Below are 21,119 nucleotides of genomic sequence, written 5' to 3'. Positions count from 1 at the left end.
TTTACTTATTTGTGACAGGCTAAGATAAATTGGAATTTTCTGTTTAATAATTAAAAGATCAATTTATAGAGATGAGAACATTATCATGCAGGAAGTATACTAGAGCAACACCTAAAGAATGCAATAACCTTCCAGATTTCACTCTTATACCCAGATTGCACTTACTTTGCCAACAAACCAGAAGTTTACAACTGTCTTAGGCTTCACCCATTTAACCCCATAAAAAGAAAATGCGAGTGCTCTTGTACCCAGATTGCACTTCCTTTGTTGTTGCATGATGGACAACATAGGAAATTAAATTGATGGTATAGATTTGGACAGAATCAGGATTTGACTTGAACATGTTTTCTGGTGCTGTATCTTTGGCTTAACAAATAAATCTGCTATAAATAAGTGATATATTTGAGCTTTTTGTAAATTTGGCAATGTTTGTCGATCCCCATCTGAAAGCTGAGAGGAACTAAGAGGATCCTGCTTTGATTTAGGTAGTCAAGGTTTTGTTGATCCCTGTTTGAAAGCTGGTGATCAAGGTTTTGTGGTTATGGTAGTAGCTGCATCATAGTGCAACTTGATTTCAATATTTGCCATTTTATATCTTATTTGTGTAGCTATGGGTGGCACATGATCATATGAAAGCAGTGATTTAGGTTCCAAAAAGCTAGGAACTGATGCTGCACCAAGAATGTGTACCAACTGATGATCATATGAAAGCAGCTATTTAGATTCCAAAACAACTAAGAACTGATGCTACATCAAGAATGTGTACCATCTTGTGCTGTATTTTTCTAGAAATATGATAATTAAATTTTTTAATAGCGCAATAGTAATTTTGGTAGCCTTTGTGTGCCAATATAAAGTTGTAGTTTTGGTGCAACTTTGTAGATGACTTTTTTGCAGGTTGGTTACTGCTTAATTTGCAAATTGATAATTTTTATGTCCATGTAATTGCATGTTTTTCTTTAGTTGCTATGGTAGTCACTACGACATTCAATAATCAGTTGTATAGATTGCCAAAGAACTTTAGGTTGACTCACACAAGATACCTGGTGTTTTGTTATTGGTTAGAGATAGTCTTTAGATTACTTATCAAAAAGAAATGAAGTCCTTAGAGAATTGCTGTGGTTACATGATATGTGATTATGTTAACCTTTTATCTTTCTCATTCTAGATTTTTGGTAATAAACTGTAGAAAGAGCTTACTATAGTCAAATGGGTTTTAGAACCCTAATGGTGTATAATTGACTCTGCAAGGTGCCGTAATTAGTTGTGGTTTAAAGATCAAGCTTGTTTTTATGGTTTGTGGCATTCTAACATGGTACAATGTATCTCTGGCTTGTATTTTGGGCTGTCCTGTAGATTTTCCTCTGGAAGCCATAGCATGTGATTGACAATATCAAAAAATAGGATAAATAAATAATTCACACATATACATGGTCATTTTCGTTCTAGCCTTGTTATTTGGTGTTGTAATGTCTGCTCAATGTTTTATTTTTTCCTTCTTATAGCTACCTTTTGCTGTATAAGTTTTTAATTTTTTCCCGAGCACTACTGTTTTCGACAATCAAATTCTTTATCATTGAATTGTTGCTGAATTACATCTGTTTTCGCAGGGAAGGATGATCCTCGCTCATTTGTGCGATGAACCAAAGGGCTTGAAAACTAATATGTGCATAGTATGTTGCTTTCTCATACCAAACCACTTTGAAATTAGTTGGTAATCTAGAATTTGGTTATGGTTATGGCTTTTTTTTTGGCTGTGTTGTTTCTGAATATGTTGCCTATCTGTCTCTTTCCACCATAACTGGTTTTTGAACTACTCAAATGTTTAAAGTAAGCCTACTTATCAAAAAGTTTCTGTCATGTTATTAACTGCCAAGTAGGAAGAACAGACATAACAAAAAGGTCTGCATGTCATGTCAGACACAGGCATGCCTGGGATATGGCTGTTTGCATGTCTTTAGGGTCCATTTGGTTGGAGGAGTGGAAAAGTGGGAGGATGGAAAAATAGGAGAATAGAAAAAATTTGGTTTTCCCTCATGTGTGTTTGGTTGGAGGGGTGTAAAAGTGGGAGGGTGTAAAACTTTTTTGTTTGGTTAGAGAGAAAAAGGGGAGGATGGAAAATGTAGTTTATATAAATTGACTATTATGTCCTTATTATATAACATATAAGAAATAGATATATTTACACTCATTAAATAATATAAAAATTAACACAAATACATGTAAATTTATATTAATTATTTTATTATAATAATAATTTAAAATTTATGGCTCCTGCTTACTGCCTGGGAAGACAATTTTCAAAAAAAAAAAAAAAGGGGAATGACATAACAAACAACTATTGGCTTGCTCTTTTTGTGTCTATTGTTTAGTTATATTATATACGTGCTGTGTGAAGACCTCTGGGAATAATGGAAAAAAATAATAATAATCATTCACATGTGAGATAAATAAGGTGAGGGGTAGGTGAGATGAATAAAGTGAGGATATTTGTGTAAAGTACATCATTCAACACTTTTTCCTTCCCATTTTCCTCCCAAATTGGGAGGATAAAAAAATGAGGGCCCAGAGGGAAAATTTTCCTCCCCATTTTCTGTCTCTCTTGAACCAAACAATGAAAAATGCTATTTTCCACCCTATTTTCCATCTTCCCTATTTTCACCCCAACCAAACATACCCTTAAGGTATCCGGCCCAAAATAATAATTTTATATTATTTATTTTTAATTTCGAACATGGAGGGGACACAAGCGTGACACAGCTGAACAAAAAAATTAAAAAAGATTACCGATTTGTTTTCTTGACACAATAATGATTGTAGATTTATAGACTACACGGCTTAAAATAAAATTAAAAAAAAAAAAAAAAAAAAAAATCTCTCTTTCTCAATCTGCGTTGCACCATAAGCCATCGATATGCTCTTTCACAATCAGATAGGGGACCAAACAGCCCATTTGCACCTCCTTGGCAACCCTCACTGTCAGATTGGTAACCCATCTGGCAGCTTGATCTGATTTCTAGAAGCTTTGCTGCAACTGTTAGCTCCTCTTGCCTGCCCCTGTTGTGCTCCCTTTGTGGGATTTTTTTTTTACTAGTGTTGTAAAATTCTGAGTGATGGAAACGGGTCTGATGGGGTTTAAACACTTATTTTAATGGTTATAAAATTAGAAAATTTTGGTTATTGTTTATTATTTTTACTGTTTAGTGATGTTTATTGTATATGTTTACTGCTTACTGTTTAGTGGTTATAAACTTATAATTGTAATGTGATTATCATTTATTGTTAAGAGCATTGAGGGTTAGTAAGTCATATCATTTATTTGCATTTCAATGGTTATTTATTTTTAAAACCTAGAGCATACGTAATATATGTCCAATAATATATAAATATATATAATTTTTATTAATTAATTGCTCTTTCCTGCCATGACTTGTTCTAAATTTTCAAGAACTGTTGCGTTGTGTCTGTGTCTGTGCTTCTTAGGTATGGGATTGTGGGTGATGTCATGTGTCTAGACTCCTTGGCTCAAAAAAGCAATTGCAATTCACAATCTCTATTATTTTGTGCAGTCACTACTGTATCTCCCTTTTGCCATTGCAAATGTACTCACAGCCAGACTAAATGATGGGTATGTTGTAATTTGATTTTTGTGTGCTGAATAATGGACTTACCATTCTATTCTCAATGCTTGTGGTTCTATTTCACTCATGAACCTCTGTTCATCTTTTGTGGCAGAGTCCCTTTAGTTGATGAGAGGCTGGTCCTTCTTCTTTACTGTGCATTCTCAGGTATGGTGACTTTTACCCTTTTTTTTAAAAAAATGCATTTGGTCAACTGTCATAAATTACTTATTTTTTCACATTTTACAAACTCCTATATCCAATTATTTGCTTGAAATAGGTCTAGGTGGAGCTTAGTATATGGAAAGAAAACATATTTAGATCTTTACTGCTGCAGTGGCTACTTGGGAATATTGTCTAGATTTTACTATTGATTAGAGATGTAATATTGTGATTTTATGATCTTTCTGTTCTGTGCCTGACATCTTCTTTTACTGAACTCAGTGGTACTGTATTTGCACTTTGCCACATCCGTCATTCATGAAATCACAACTGCGTTGGGAATTTATTGCTTCAGGTGAGGCTACCATCAAAAACCGTGTAAAACTTCACATTTCCTTTTTGCCCGACTTGGTTCAAATCAGGTTTAGATTGGATGTGGGTTTTTTGGCTTTAAAATCAGTTGTGACTTTGCCAAATTGAGCATATTTAACTTATTTGTTCAAATTATATTGAAATTTATAATATGTTTGCTACTGTGGTATGAAATGTGTATAAATTTCGTTTTCTATATTTTTATTTGGTGGGTATGACACTTGTGTTAGTCCAAAAAAAGGTTTTAGTTAACTCCAGCTGGCTGTTTTATTTAGGATGTAATATACTTACTCGCAAGTCATTACTAACCCAGACGCTAGTATTTGTTTCCTCCAATATTCCCTTGGTTTCTTGTAAGGAAAATGCTAAAGGTACTACAAGCTTTACTGTATAAAGTTTACAAATTGATATGACAATAAATGTGATTGATGGGCTTCAACTACCTCATAAATGAATCTTTGAATTGTCATTTTATGATTGGTGACCCATTAGTTTGTAAGCTCAATGCAGTAAAACTCATAGTACTTGTAGATTGTAGCACTACTCTTCATGTAAATGAACACAAAGTATGTTCAACTACGTTGAATCTTTATTTTTATAAAAACAACCATTTTACATGTAACTTACTTAGCAATTTAATTGTAATTTATAATAGCACAATATAATGAATACTGCGGTATTAAGGTTTCAGATATTTACCCTGCAATAATAGCTTTACATAGAGTATGACCTTTGCATATGTTTTTCTTTGTCAATTACAGGATAACTAGGAAAGAAGCTTGAACTTTGCCAGTGTTTCCCAGGTTCACCCATCTTTCTTGAGACTTGCCCAACTTATTTCCCCTATACAGATTTCAATTTTATGATCAATAGCTGGGTCTCTGCTTCCTAGCATTTATACCAAACATTTTGTAGTGCTGATTGTGTTTGGTGCTTTTGTATCTGCATGTTCTCTTCTGCTCATTTTGACCTTCCTTTTGCCTTCCAGCTGTGAGTTGCAGAATGATGGAGCTATGCTGAGGTTTTGGGGTTCTTTTTTTTTTTTTTTTTAATAGAACATTGATGACATAGTTGTCAATGGGTTTTAGTGTTCGAGCTCCAATTTGATCATCCTTACCTTTGCAATAGAATATTTTTTTTCTTTTAATTTATTTAGATTTGTAAACTCGTTTCATATAATACAAGCAAATGTATAACACTAGCGTGTGTGTTTTTTTCCTTTCAGAATCATGTATAACACTGGTTAGTAGTAACCCATAACCCATGCAATGTCTCTTTTTTTATTTTATTAAATATGTAATTTTATAATTGTAGAAATGCTCTGAATTCTGTTTCGGTGCCAATTCCAATTTGTGACGGAATATTTTAGTACCCCCTATTTTGGCATACCATTTTGGGATGTGTGTGTGTGTGTGTGTGTGTGTATGTATAGTTCTATAATAATGATAAGAACAATAATAAAACGTTTTTACTTATTATTATTATTAACCTAAAGTAGTCAAACAGTTCATCTAATGCAAGGTTTAAAAGTGAAAAAAATTCTTCTACTTTTGTAAATAAGCAAGTATAATCTGGTGTAGGGAAGTGGTAATTACATTGTGTAATAGCTCCGGATCCAAATCCACATGACTGGTAAAAGCCACAAAATAAGGAAAAGGCATTAAAAAAAAAAAAAAAAAAAAAAAAAAAAAAACTACTACTAGGGGTGTCAATGTTCGACCCAACCCGCGAACACGACACGAACCCAACACGGTTTTTTCCGGGTTAGGGTTGGGCCTTAATGGGTTTGGGTCATAAACGGGTCGACCCGAAAGCGACACGATAAGAAGCGGGTCATAAGCGGGTCAACTCGCGTAACCCGCAATAGACACGTTTGACACGTCAATTTATTTGTGTCAAACCCGAAATGACCCACTTAACACAACCCGTTTAACTCGTATAACAAATAAATAATTATTTTATTTTATATTTGTCAAATACCTTTTATATCCAACATATATTTTAAATTTAAAAAGAAAAGTAAGTAATTACAAAAATTTACAAGGGATGTAATTGAAAATTAAAACTTCACAAACCCTAAATCTCTAAACCCTACAAACCCTAAACCTCTGAACCTTCTTATAAATATCTAAATTTTTTTTATTCCAGCCGTATTATTCTTCTCACGCCAATTCTCAACAGTACTCTCAAGCCGGTTATCTCTCTCTCTCTCTCTCTAATGTGTTTTTTTTTTTTTTTTTTTTTTTCTGCATGATGCTTTTCAGCTTTTGTACCGTAAACTTTGAACCCATGTGCCTTGTGTTTTTCTTGATTGCATGATATGGTTATGGTCCACTTGTTTTAGTTTCTTTGAATGATAATAAGACAACTTGATATTATATTATTATGCTTGTTGGCCATCTTATAAACGTGTTAAGATGCAAAAGCTGAAAAGCAACAAAAGTGTATTTCATATGTTGCGGATTATAGAATTCATAACCCTTGTATCCATAACATCCGTATATCCATCAGTGAAAAACAACAAAAATTCATAACCCTTGGATCCGTATATTATTTTTTGAAGTGTATTTCATATGTTGCGGATTATAGAATTAAAAAGTGTTTGTGACGGAAAATAATAATAAAACGTCAAGAACAGTGTTTATATTTGTATTGTGTTGTTTATTTGCATTTTGTGAACTGTGTAGGTATAGATGGAGGAAACCAATAAGAGCAATAACATGGAAAATACAAATGATGTGGAGATTATAACTGAGGAAGAAGTTGATGACTTGGAAGATGTAACAGTTCTAATGGAAGGTCAAAAAAAGAAAAGACGTAGGAAAACTTCACTAGTTTGGCCACACTTTGAGATGGTTTCTCCCGGACCAGACAAGAAGCCAAGATGCAAATGTAAGAGATGTGGACTTGTTTACTTGGTTCCAGGTAATTACGGAACTGGAAACTTAAGGCGTCATTTGGAAAATTGTGTGAGAAGAGATACACGAGATGTGGGTCAATTACTTTTAAGTAAAAATGGTGGGGCTGTATCTAAATTTGAACCTGATAAATTTAGAGAGTTGCTAGTTGCTGCTATTGTTATGCATGACTTACCATTTCGTTTTGTTGAGTATACTGCCATAAGAGCTATATTTGCTTATTTATGCCCTGAAGCTACCATTATTACTAGAAATACTGCTAGGGCTGATTTGATTAGGATGCATGGAAGGGAGAAAGAAAAGATTAAATTCATGTTAAAAGATGCTCCAAGTAGAATTAGTTTAACATCTGATTTGTGGACTTCTGTAACCACTGATGGATATATGTGCATTACTGCACATTTCATTGATAGAAACTGGGTTCTACAAAAAAGGGTGTTGAATTTTTGTTTTATGCCTCCACCACACAATGGAGTTTCTTTGTCTGAGAAAATGTATAATTTGCTTTGTGAGTGGGAAATTGAGAACAAGGTATTCTCTGTGACTTTAGATAATGCCTCCTCTAATGATGTTTCTGTTGAAATCTTGAGAACTCAGTTGAGTATTAGGAAAGCACTTGTTTGTAATGGTGATTTTTTTCATCTTCGTTGTTGTGCTCATATTCTTAATTTAATAGTACAAGATGGCTTAAAGGAGATTGATATTGCTATCCAAAAAATTCGAGAAAGTGTTAAATATGTGAAAGGTTCACAGGTGAGGAAGCAAAAATTTTTAGAGTCGGTGAATCAAATGTCTTTAGATGGTAAGAGAGGCTTAAGACAAGATGTTCCCACTAGGTGGAATTCTACCTTTCTTATGATTGAGAATGCTCTTTACTACAGGCGTGCTTTTTGTCATTTAGAATTGACTGACTCTAATTATAAGAATTGTCCCACTGTTGATGAGTGGAGTAAGGTAGAAAAGATTGACAAATTCTTGGCTGTTTTTTATGATGCTACTTGTGCATTTTCTGGAACCAAATATCCTGCTGCCAATTTGTACTTTCCATCAGTGTTCATGATTTATTTAACCTTGAGGCAACAAATGGAGAATGAAGATGAGTACATGAGAAGAATGGCAATCCAGATGCTTGCCAAGTTTGAGAAGTATTGGTTGGACTTCAATGTACTACTAGCTATAGCAGTTTCTTTGGACCCTCGTTATAAGCTTCAGTTTGTGGATTTTTGCTATAAGAAGCTTTATGGATATAGTGGTTCTCCTGCATATTTGAATGTTCGTGAGAAATTATTTTCTCTTTTCTTGGAATATGCAAGTAATGCTCCTACAACATCAACGGCTACTGGAAAACGTGGTGGAAAGGTTGTTAATGTGAGTCCAATTCAATCTTTTAGCAAAGAGACTAGAGCAGTTATGCAGGTAAAAAATTATTTTAATTTAATATGTTATTTTTTATTGCTATTTTTTATTTTAATTTAATAAGTTATTTGCTATTTTGTAAGAGTGATATTTAATATTTATTGATATTGTTGTTTATTTAGGAATTTGATTCATTTGAAATTGATGAAGAGTCTGCCCATTCACAAAAAAGTCAATTAGAGCTCTATTTGGATGAGCCAAGAGTAGACAGGAGTGCAAACTTAGATATTCTCTCATTTTGGAAAGGAAATCAATTTCGATTCCCTGAATTAGCTTCCATGGCTCGTGATGTTTTGAGTGTTCCTATTTCTACTGTTGCCTCAGAGTCTACTTTTAGTGTTGGTGGGAGAGTGATTGATCAATTTAGGAGTTCATTGAGGTCGGACACTGTCGAGGCATTGGTTTGCACTAGAGATTGGCTGTATGGAGAGAAAGGTAATCTTATTTGTTTCATTAGTTATTATTACTCTTACATTATTATTATTTAGTTCTTGTAAAACTGTTGAGGCATGATCATATTTTGTAACTACTAATATTTTTTTTTTTTTTTTTTTTTTTGGCATAGAACTTGCACAAATGAAATTGGATGAGCTTGTGGAAGATGTTATGAACTTGGACATCAACAAAGAATCTATGGATGATAATTGTGGTCATAGTCAAGATTAGTCTACTGTTTGCTCAAATTATTTCAATATTGATACTTAGCATTTGGCAAGTTCCAAGGATATTATATTTTTGTTGAACTATGTTATTTTATTTTTATTAAACTATGTTATTTTGAATTTGGGTTGAAGTGTTGCACTTCTTTTGGAGTGTAAAGAACTTTTTCTAGATGAATGTTATATTTTTATTGAACTATATTATTTTGAATGTGGGTCGAAGACTTAAAGTGTATGCACTGGTTTTTGGGATGTAAAAAAATAATAATTTATAGATGGATGTTATATTTAATATTATGCAGGTTGAAATGGGTTGTGTTACATTCGTGTCAACCCAACACGACTCGTTTATTAAACGTGTCAAATGGGTTGGGTCAGGTCAACCCGCCTTATTAACAGGTCGGGTTAGGGTTGAAGGATCCTGACACGATTATTAAATGGGTCGGGTTAGGGTTGAGCCATTTAGTCTAATACCCCTACCTCGACACGACACGAACCCGACACGCTAACCCGAATTGACACCCCTAACTACTACTACGGAACTTGGTGACCAATTTGCAAAACTTGGTGACCAATTTGAAACAGCAAAACCAGATGAGGCGTAGCAAAATAGAAAAAGAACTCAATTTGTAAAATAGCTACGATAAATGGATATTGAATGTAGTTAATATTTAAATAAAATGTAGTTAATATGAAATTGAACGTTTTAAAAAGTAATCAAAAAAAAAAAATTCTTATAGGACTAAAATGACAAATGATAAAACGAAAAGTATTATGTTTATAATATTTTTATAATAAATTATAATAAATTGTTATTAATTTTAATTTAAATTCATAACTTAAATTATTTTTTAACCTACTTATATAAATCAATAATAATCTACTACTTAAGATTTATTGTGAAAAAAAAATTATGAAAATATTATAGACATAAATTTTTTCATTCTAAAATAAATTTTGTGTCTAGTAGGGAAAAATATACCGTGCAACGGGTATATGTTACTTGTGTCTCACAATTGGTGGGTCTGGTCCCAAGTGGGACCCACCAGTTGTGACACACATGCAACACATACCAGTTGCAAGGTAGAACTTCTCCTACGCTAGGACCTTCCTGTGATGCAACTGTGGTCATCTACGGTCAAAAATCGAGGGTGACCTTAATGAGCATCCTCAGTAGGTGAGGGAATCATTACTAGCGAAATGCAGAATCCAAGGAATATCTAATGATTTGGCTTACAAAAAGCGGTGAATGTGCAAACCAAAACTACATTGTCAATCTCTAATATTTTAGAGCATCTCCAACAGATGCTGTATTTTTATTTTTCTGAGATAAAATGCTACTATTCACACACTGATCAGACTCCAATAGCTTCTCTAAACATAAAACTTTTCCAAATATTTTTTTTGAAATTACTACAGTAATTATCTTAATTTAGAGATTGCTGTAACAACTCCTAACCCTTATTTTATCTTAAAAAAAATACCCGGCTGAATAAAAAAAATATTCTTTCTCTTTCCTCCTCTCTTCTTTGTTCATCTGTCTCTCTCTCTCAAACGGTTACACAATCTAAAATCAGAATAGAAACAACAGATCAAGAACAGGAAAAAATACAAATTTAATTAGAACAACAAATCTAAAAGGAGGTAGGAGTTGGAATTTACTTTTCCGTCATGGTCCTCAAGATTGGGAGGCAGCCCCTGTTTATTCCTTTTTTGAGCTTATTTATTCCTCTATGCTGAGGGGTGAGGGGGATGATCACCTAGTCTAGAGATTGACTACGTTTGGGGTATTTGATGTGCGCTCTTTTTATAAGCTATTATCTGGTCCTAACATTGGTGTTTTTCCTTGGGAGTGCATTTGGAGTGCAAAGGTGCCTAAACGGGTGTCTTTCTTCTCATGGATGATAGCCAATGATGGGATACTCACCATTGATAATCTTGTTAAGAGAGGCCAATCTCTAGTTAATAGGTGTTGTTTATGCTACTGTGATGGGGAATCAGTGGATCATCTCTTCTTCATTGTAAGTTTTCTCACGCCTTATGGTGTGAAGCTTTTGTGGTGTTTAGGATCCTGTGGGTAATGCCAAGGTCAGTCAACTCTTTTTTCTTCATTTGGAGAAATTGGTTTGGAAAGCATCTTTCAACCATTTGGAATATGGTCCTGACATGTTTAATGTGGTTAGTTTGTCACGAATGCAATACCCGCATTTTTGAAGACAAGGAGAGAACAGTGGATCATCTAAAATCTCTCCTCTTTGGGACTCTGTTTCATTGGGCTCGTATTTGGGGGTGCATGAACTATATTTCTTTATCTGAATTCTTAGTCTCTATTTCCTTTAGTTCTTGATTATATTATATTTGTTTCTTGTTCAGAGTGTTCACCATCGTGAACATGATGTTCAATTTTTTTAAACAAAAGTCTTATAATCTATATAAAAAAAAAAAGGTGAATTTGATGCTTTTACCTATAACATTACTGTCAGCTCACATGTTTTACTTAATGATGTTGTTTGCTAAAGGGCAGCTAAGATCTCCCTTGTTTTGTGTTTATTTGCAGCATACAGAATGTTTATAAGGTAGTTCAAGCAAGAAAAGGAAGCATGCTTCTGGCATTAGCAATGGTAATACTGCTACCTATTGGATACATGTCTTTTTTCGTTGCTCATAGGAGATGTGATATTATTTTCTTGTTATTTCTCATCAGCTTTACCCTTTTGCTGTACTCTTGGGAGGAGTGCTAGTTTGGTATGATTCAAACCTGTTATATGTTATTTCTACATGTTTTTCTTTAAAACATGCTTATGGGTTTACATACTGGCATTACTTTAAATGCAGGGACTATTTGTCTCCATCTGACATAATGGGGAACTATCCGCATTTAGTTGTATTGGGAACTGGTCTTGCCTTTGGTTTTCTTGTGGTAAGATATTTGAGTTTTAGTGTGACTACCCCATTCATTGGAATTTTCTATTTTTCCTTCTCTGACTTGAATTGATTTTATTAAAATTGCTGTTACCATGCATTCTTTAAATTTTTTTGATTTTCAGTTTTGCTGTTCTGTGGTCACTAGCAAATATATTTTACTTATTTGTGACGGGCTAAGATAAATTGGAATTTTCTGTTTAATAATTAAAAGATCAATTTATAGAGATGAGAACATTATCATGCAGGAAGTATACTAGAGCAACACCTAAAGAATGCAATAACCTTCCAGATTTCACTCTTATACCCAGATTGCACTTCCTTTGCCAACAAACCAGAAGTTTACAACTGTCTTAGGCTTCACCCATTTAACCCCATAAAAAGAAAATGCGAGTGCTCTTGTACCCAGATTGCACTTCCTTTGTTGTTGCATGATGGACAACATAGGAAATTAAATTGATGGTATAGATTTGGACAGAATCAGGATTTGACTTGAACATGTTTTCTGGTGCTGTATCTTTGGCTTAACAAATAAATCTGCCATAAATAAGTGATATATTTGAGCTTTTTGTAAATTTGGCAATGTTTGTTGATCCCCATTTGAAAGCTGAGAGGAACTAAGAGGATCCTGCTTTGATTTAGGTAGTCAAGGTTTTGTTGATCCCTGTTTGAAAGCTGGTGATCAAGGTTTTGTGGTTATGGTAGTAGCTGCATCATGGTGCAACTTGATTTCAATATTTTCCATTTTATATCTTATTTGTGTAGCTATGGGTGGCACATGATCATATAAAAGCAGTGATTTAGGTTCCAAAAAGCTAGGAACTGATGCTGCATCAAGAACGTGTACCGACAGATGATCATATGAAAGCAGCTATTTAGATTCCAAAACAACTAAGAACTGATGCTACATCAAGAATGTGTACCATCTTGTGCTGTATTTTTCTAGAAATATGATAATTAAAATTTTTAATAGCGCAATAGTAATTTTGGTAGCCTTTGTGTGCCAATATAAGGTTGTAGTTTTGGTGCAACTTTGTAGATGACTTTTTTGCAGGTTGGTTACTGCTTAATTTGCAAATTGATAATTTTTATGTCCATGTAATTGCATGTTTTTCTTTAGTTGCTATGGTAGTCACTATGACATTCAATACTCAGTTGTATAGATTGCCAAAGAACTGTAGGTTGACTTGCACAAGATACCTGGTGTTTTGTTATTGGTTAGAGATAAAGTCTTTAGAGTACTTATCAAAAAGAAATGAAGTCCTTAGAGAATTGCTGTGGTTACATGATATGTGATTATGTTAACCTTTTATCTTTCTCATACTAAATTTTTGGTAATAAACTGTAGAAAGAGCTTAATATAGTCAAATGGGTTTTAGAACCCTAATGGTGTATAATTGACTCTGCAAGGTGCCGTAATTAGTTGTGGTTTAAAGATCAAGCTTGTTTTTATGGTTTGTGGCATTCTAACATGGTACGATGTATCTCTGGCTTGTATTTTGGGGGCTGTCCTGTAGATTTTCCTCTGGAAGCCATAGCATGTGATTGACAATATCAAAAAATAGGATAAATAAATAATTCACACATATACATGGTCATTTACGTTCTAGCCTTGTTATCTGGTGTTGTAATGTCTGCTCAATGTTTGACTTTTTCCTTCTTATAGCTACCTTTTGGCTTTTGCTGTATAAGTTTTTAATTTTTTCCCCTGAGCACTACTGTTTTAGACAATCAAATTCTTTATCATTGAATTGTTGCTGAATTACATCTGTTTTCGCAGGGAAGGATGATCCTCGCTCATTTGTGCGATGAACCAAAGGGCTTGAAAACTAATATGTGCATAGTATGTTGCTTTCTCATACCAAACCACTTTGAAATTAGTTGGTAATCTAGAATTTGGTTATGGTTATGGCTTTTTTTTGGCTGTGTTGTTTCTGAATATGTTGCCTATCTGTCTCTTTCCACCATAACTGGTTTTTGAACTACTCAAATGTTTAAAGTAAGCCTACTTATCCAAAAAAAAAAAGTTTAAAGTATGCCGAAAATGAAAACTCAAAATAGTATACTTTTTCAGCTAAATATTTTATTCAAAGATAAGTCGGGTTTTCCTTTACTTTTCAGTGGTGCATAAGGTCCCATTTTCATGAAAAATAAAAAATGGGAAATTGGTATTACTCTACCGGTTGTTCGGGTTGACATTTCTTCTAACATCAGTCAGCTTTATTGCTCTAGAGCTTGACATGAGATAAGTGTTGCTTCTTTGGCCAGCCTTTCTGCTGGAAACTAGAAATTTGAGAATTAAAAAGGGCATGTCAGTTTCTGTCATGTTATTAACTGCCAAGTAGGAAGAACAGACATAACAAAAAGGTCTGCATGTCATTTCAGACACAGGCATGCCTGGGACATGGCTGTATGCATGTCTTTGGGATCTATTTGGTTAGAGGAGTGGAAAAGTGAGAGGATAGAAAAAATTTGGTTTTCTATTATGTGTGTTTGGTTGGAGGGGTGGAAAAGTGGGAGGGTGGAAAACTTTTTTGTTTGGTTGGAGAGAAAAAAGGGAGGATAGAAAATATAGTTTATATAAATTGACTATTATGTCCTTGTTATATAATATATAAGAAATAGATATATTTACACTCATTAAATAATATAAAAATTAACACAAATACATGTAAATTTATATTAATTATATTATTATTATAATAATTTAAAATTTATGGCTCCTGCTTACTGCCTGGGAAGACAATTTTCAAAAAAGAAAAAAAAAAGGAATGACATAACAAACAACTATTGGCTTGCACTTTTTGTGTCTGTCGTTTAGCTATATTATATACGTGCTGTGTGAAGACCTCTGGGAATAATGGAAAAAAATAATAATAATCATTCACACGTGAGATGAATAAGGTGAGGGGTAGGTGAGATGAATAAAGTGAGGGTATTTGTGTAAAGTACATCATTCAGCACTTTTTCCTTCCCATTCCCAAATTGGGAGGATAAAAAAATGTGGGCCTGGAGGGAAAATTTTCCTCCCCATTTTTTGTCTCTTTTGTTTTCTCTCTTGAACCAAACAGCAAAAAATGTTATTTTCCACCCTATTTTCCTCTCCCTATTTTCCATCCTCCCTGTTTTCACCCCAACCAAACATACCTTAAGGTATCTGCCCCAAAATAATAATTTTTTATTATTTATTTTTAATTTCGAACATGGAGGGGACACAAGCGTGACACGGCTGAACAAAAAAATTAAAAAAGATCACCGATTTGCTTTCTTGACACGATAATGATTGTAGATTTATAGACTACACGGCCTAAAATAAAATTTAAAAAAAAAAAAAATCTCTCTTTCTCGATCTGCGTTGCACCATTAGCCATCGATATGCTCTTTCACAATCAGATAGGGGACCAAACAGCCCATTTGCACCTCCTTGGCAACCCTTACTGTCAGATTGGTAACCCATCTGGCAGCTTGATCTGATTTCTAGAAGCTTTGCTGCAACTGTTAGCTCCTCTTGCCTGCCCCTGTTGTGCTCCTTTTGTGGGATTTTTTTTTTACTAGGAGTGTCGTAAAATTTTGAGTGATGGAAACGGGTCCAATGGGGTTTAAACACTTATTATAATGGTTATAAAATTAGAAAATTTTGGTTATTGTTTATTATTTTTACTGTTTAGTGATGTTTATTGTATATGTTTACTGCTTACTGTTTAGTGGTTATAAACTTATAATTGTAATGTGATTATCATTTATTGTTAAGACCATTGTTTGAGGGTTAGTAAGTCATATCATTTATTTGCATTTCAATGGTTATTTATTTTTAAAACCTAGAGCATACGTAATATATGTCCAATAATATATAAATATATATAATTTTTATTAATTAATTGCTCTTTCCTGCCATGACTTGTTCTAAATTTTCAAGAAATGTTGCGTTGTGTCTGTGTCTGTGCTTCTTAGGTATGGGATTGTGGGTGATGTCATGTGTCTAGACTCCTTGGGTTGAATTACAACCTCAAAAAAGCTATTGCAATTCACAATCTCTATTATTTTGTGCAGTCACTACTATATCTCCCTTTCGCCATTGCAAATGTACTCACAGCCAGACTAAATGATGGGTATGTTGTAATTTGATTTTTGTGTGCTGAATAATGGACTTACCATTCTATTCTCAATGCTTGTGGTTCTATTTCACTCATGAACCTCTGTTCATCTTTTGTGGCAGAGTCCCTTTAGTTGATGAGAGGCTGGTCCTTCTTCTTTACTGTGCATTCTCAGGTATGGTGACTTTTACCCTTTAAAAAAAAAAAATGCATTTGGTCAACTGTCGTAAATTACTTATTTTTTCACATTTTACAAACTCCTATATCCAATTATTTGCTTGAAATAGGTCTAGGTGGAGCTTAGTATATGGAAAGAAAACATATTTAGATCTTTACTGCTGCAGTGGCTACTTGGGAATATTGTCTAGATTTTACTATTGATTAGAGATGTAATATTGTGATTTTATGATCTTTCTGTTCTGTGCCTGACATCATCTTTTACTGAACTCAGTGGTACTGTATTTGCACTTTGCCACATCCGTCATTCATGAAATCACAACTGCGTTGGGAATTTATTGCTTCAGGTGAGGCTACCATCAAAAACCGTGTAAAACTTCACATTTCCTTTTTGCCCGACTTGGTTCAAATCAGGTTTAGATTGGATGTGGGTTTTTTGGCTTTAAAATCAGTTGTGACTTTGCCAAATTGAGCATATTTAACTATATGCTCAATTTATAATATGTTTGCTACTGTGGTATGAAATGTGTATAAATTTCGTTTTCTATATTTTTATTTGGTGGGTATGACACTTGTGTTAGTCCAAAAAAAGGTTTTAGTTAACTCCAGCTGGCTGTTTTATTTAGGATGTAATATACTTACTCGCAAGTCATTACCAACCCAGATGCTAGTATTTGTTTCCTCCAATATTCCCTTGGTTTCTTGTAAGAAAAATGCTAAAGGTACTACAAGCTTTACTGTATAAAGCTTACAAACTGATATGACAATAAATGTGATTGGTAAACTTTAACCACCTCATAAATGAATATTTGAATTGTCTTTTTATGATTGGTGACCCATTCCATTAGTTTGTAAGCTCAATGCAGTAAAACTTGTAGTACTTGTAGATTGTAGCACTACTCTTCATGTAAATGAACATAGTACGTTCAACTACGTTGAATCTTTATTTTTATAAAAACAACCATTTTACATGTAACTTAGTTAGCAATTTAATTGTAGTTTATAATAGCACAATATAATGAATACTGCAGTATTAAGGTTTCAGATATTTCCCTGTAATAATAGCTTTACATAGAGTATGACCTTTGCATATGTTTTTCTTTGTCAATTACAGGATAACTAGGAAAGAAGCTTGAACTTTGCCAGTGTTCCCCAGGTTCACCCATCTTTCTTGAGACTTGCCCAACTTTTTTCCCCCATACAGATTTCAATTTTATGATCAATAGCTGGGTCTCTGCTTCCTAGCATTTGTACCAAACATTTTGTAGTGCTGATTGTGTTTGGTGCTTTTGTATCTGCATGTTCTCTTCTGCTCATTTTGACCTTCCTTTTGCCTTCCAGCTGTGAGTTGCAGAATGATTGAGCTATGCTGAGGTTTTGGTGGGTTTTCTTTTTTTTTTTAATAGAACATTGATGACATAGTTGTCAATGGATTTTAGTGTTCGAGCTCCAATTTGATCATCCTTACCTTTGCAATAGAATTTTTTTTTTCTTTTAATTTATTTAGATTTGTAAACTCGTTTCATATAATACAAGCAAATGTATAACACTAGCGTGTGTGTGTTTTTTCCCTTTCAGAATCATGTATAACACTGGTTAGTAGTAACCCATAACCCATGCAATGTCTCTCTTTTTATTTTATTAAATATGTAATTTGATAATTGTAGAAATGCTCTGAATTCTGTTTCGGTGCCAATTCCAATTTGTGACGGAATATGTATAGTTCTATAATAATGATAAGAACAATAATAAAACGTTTTTACTTATTATTATTAACCTAAAGTAGTCAAACAGTTCATCTAATGCAAGGTTTAAAAGTGAAAAAAATTCTTGTACTTTTGTAAATAAGCAACTATAATCTGGTGTAGGGAAGTGGTAATTACATTGTGCAATAGCTCCGGATCCAAATCCACATGACTGGTAAAAGCCACAAAATAAGGAAAAGGAATTTTAAAAAAAAAAAAAAAGGCGTAGCAAAATAGAAAAAGAACTCAATTTGTAAAATAGCTACGATAAATGGATATTGAATGTAGTTAATATTTAAATAAAATGTAGTTAATATGAAATTGAACGTTTTAAAAAGTAATCAAAAAAAAAAAAAAAAAAAAAGGTTCTTATAAGGCTACTACGCTAAAATGACAAACGATAAAATGAAAAGTATTTTGTTTATAATATTTTTATAATAAACTATAATAAATTATTATAAATTTTAATTTAAATTCATAACTTAAATTATTTTTTAACCCACTTATAATAAATCAATAATAACCTACTATTTAGGATTTATTGTAAAAAAATAATTATGAAAATATTATTGACATAATTTTTTTCATTCTAAAATAAATTTTGTGTCTAGCAGGGAAAAATATACCCTGCAACGGGTATATGTTACTTGTGTCTCACAATTGGTGGGTCTGGTCCCAAGTGGGACCCACCAGTTGTGACACACATGCAACACATACCAGTTGCAAGGTAGAACTTCTCCTACGCTAGGACCTTCCTGTGATGCAACTGTGGTCATCTGCGGTCAAAAATCGAGGGTGACCTTAATGAGCATCCTCAGCAGGTGAGGGAATCATTACTAGCGAAATGCAGAATCCAAGGAATATCTAATGATTTGGCTTACAAAACGGTGAAAGTGCAAACCAAAACTACATTGTCAATCTCTTAATATTTTAGAGCATCTCCAACAGATGCTGTATTTTTATTTTTCTTAGATAAAATGTTACTATTCACACACTGAACACACTCCAACAGCTTCTCTAAACATAAAACTTTTCCAAATATTTTTTTGAAATTACTACAATAATTATCTTAATTTAGAGATCGCTGTAACAACTCTAAACCCTTATTTTATCTTTAAAAAAAATATCCGACTGAATAAAAAAAATATTCTTTCTCTTTCCTCCTCTCTTCTTTGTTCATCTGTCTCTCTCTCTCAAGCGGTAACACAATCAAAACACAAACACAATCTAAAATCAGAATAGAAACAACAGATCAAGAACAGAAAAAAATACAAATTTAATTAGAACAACAAATCTAAAATCAAAACAAAAACAACAGATCAAGAGCATGAAAGCCTATCCAAACTCCATTGTAACAACAGAGTGAATCAGAACAAGAAAGGAAGGAAGGAAAAAAAAGAAGAAGAAGAAGATAGACGAAGGCCATGTTGGCTGTGTGTGTGTGAAGTGAGCTGAAGAGGAAAGAAAATAGAAGTAGAAACAGAAGTCAAAAGATCATACTAGAGAGTGTTCTAGAATCAAGTAGAAATAGAAAAAGTAAAAAAAAGAATAAGAAAAAAAAAGAGAGCTAGAGAATGAAAGAGAGAGTCCGGAGTGTTCTTGAAGGTGAGGGACTAATAGAAAATAAAAGAAGGGGTGGGGGGATAGAGATAGACTGGACATGTGTGTGGAGGATAAAAACAAGAAAAAAGGAAAAGAAAAAAAGAAATGAAAACAAATGGATGAGAATGAATTGAAAGAAAGGAAAAATAATATAAAAAATAAAAAATCTTAATTAAGAAATGTTGTTACAATATTTTCATAATAAATTTTAAGTGATAAATTGTTATTAGTTAATATTGATGAGTAAAAAAATAATTTCAGCAGTGGGTTCAAATTAGAACTAGTTACTAACAACTTTTCATATAAGATTTTAATGTGATTCTTGTGAAAGTATTATGAAAAATGTTGTGAATATAATACTTTTTATTGAAAAATATAATTGTTGGGAATGAATATAAGAAGAATAAATGATGATAAAAAAAGAATAAAGAATGAATGAATAAATAATATTTAAATAAGATAGAGAATCTGTTGGAAAATGTATTTAAAAAAGCGGATAGCTAAAAGGTAAAAATTATGGTTCATTCTCCAAACAGTATAAAAATATGGAGAATCTGCTGGAGATGCTCTTATATATCGATCTAGCCAAACTTTGACAGGTTAGTATTTGTTTTGTTTTCTACCATAAGTTGGGAACAATTTATTTTCTTGGAATTGAAAACTTTTTTTTGAAATTACTGTAGGTAAAACTAAAAGGTAATTAAAATAATATAATAAGATCCATGAATAATATCAAAAGCGTAATAGAACTTATGAATAATAACAAAAATAAACTAAATAATAATAATAATAATAATAAATGCTTTTTAAGCTGGTATCAATCCCACACCACGTCTGGTTTCCTCTATAAATTGTTATTTACCAGTCCCCAAATAAAAGCAGAACAATGATGACTCACGAGAAACAAAATTTTGGCCTCATAAAGTTATTGCCTTGCTAGTTGCTGCAAAACTCTCATTTCATTTTCCACTGTGTGTAAGAAATTATTATAGATAAACTACACCGAAATTTTAATCCTTAGCTGCGCTATAACTTTTGTCAAAATTCTGATATGATGTGGCATACTATAAGTAATAGAAAAAAATAGTGTGATAGAGAGTGATAGGTTTATATGAAAATGATAAATATCTACTTATAGTCTGAATTTTGACGTAAAATTTGTGATTCTAATGGTGTGTTTGGATGACAAGATTTGGACATATAAATTTAAATTTGGGTAATTAAAATCTAATTACCTTATTTGGATTTTTTTACAAATGATAAATGATCCGGATTTGATAAATCCACCACAATAAATCTTAAAATTCGTTTAAAATTTTTGAATTCAAAATAACTTCTAAGCTTATGGAATTTTAAAAATCCAAAAGACATATTTCAATATCTATAGATTTGGAATTAAAATATTTCAAATCCATCACTTTAAAAATCAGTT

At 32.9% G+C, this 21,119-nt stretch overlaps 1 protein-coding gene across 14 annotated transcripts in view; it reads left to right on the top strand.

The window, feature by feature from the left end:
• Positions 1-17,911, top strand: part of LOC126705364 (choline/ethanolaminephosphotransferase 1-like) — a 30,217-nt gene extending 12,306 nt beyond the window's left edge. Inside the window, exons 9-16 of one of the 14 annotated variants that reach the window (XM_050404329.1) lie at positions 11,705-11,768; positions 11,852-11,892; positions 11,983-12,067; positions 13,850-13,912; positions 16,120-16,178; positions 16,286-16,338; positions 16,615-16,687; positions 17,455-17,675. In XM_050404329.1, the coding sequence (XP_050260286.1) occupies positions 11,705-11,768; positions 11,852-11,892; positions 11,983-12,067; positions 13,850-13,912; positions 16,120-16,178; positions 16,286-16,338; positions 16,615-16,687; positions 17,455-17,476 (460 nt within the window). In that variant the 3' untranslated portion in view covers positions 17,477-17,675. The other 13 variants (XM_050404330.1, XM_050404326.1, XM_050404328.1 and 10 more) reach the window with 13 other exon arrangements.
• The last annotated feature ends 3,208 nt before the right edge of the window (positions 17,912-21,119 follow it).

The sequence above is a fragment of the Quercus robur genome, chromosome 11, assembly GCF_932294415.1.
Source record: "Quercus robur chromosome 11, dhQueRobu3.1, whole genome shotgun sequence".
NCBI classification, from domain to species: Eukaryota; Viridiplantae; Streptophyta; class Magnoliopsida; order Fagales; family Fagaceae; genus Quercus; species Quercus robur.
Note: the sequence above shows the minus strand (reverse complement) of the source record. Positions and strands in the feature narration are given on the sequence as shown.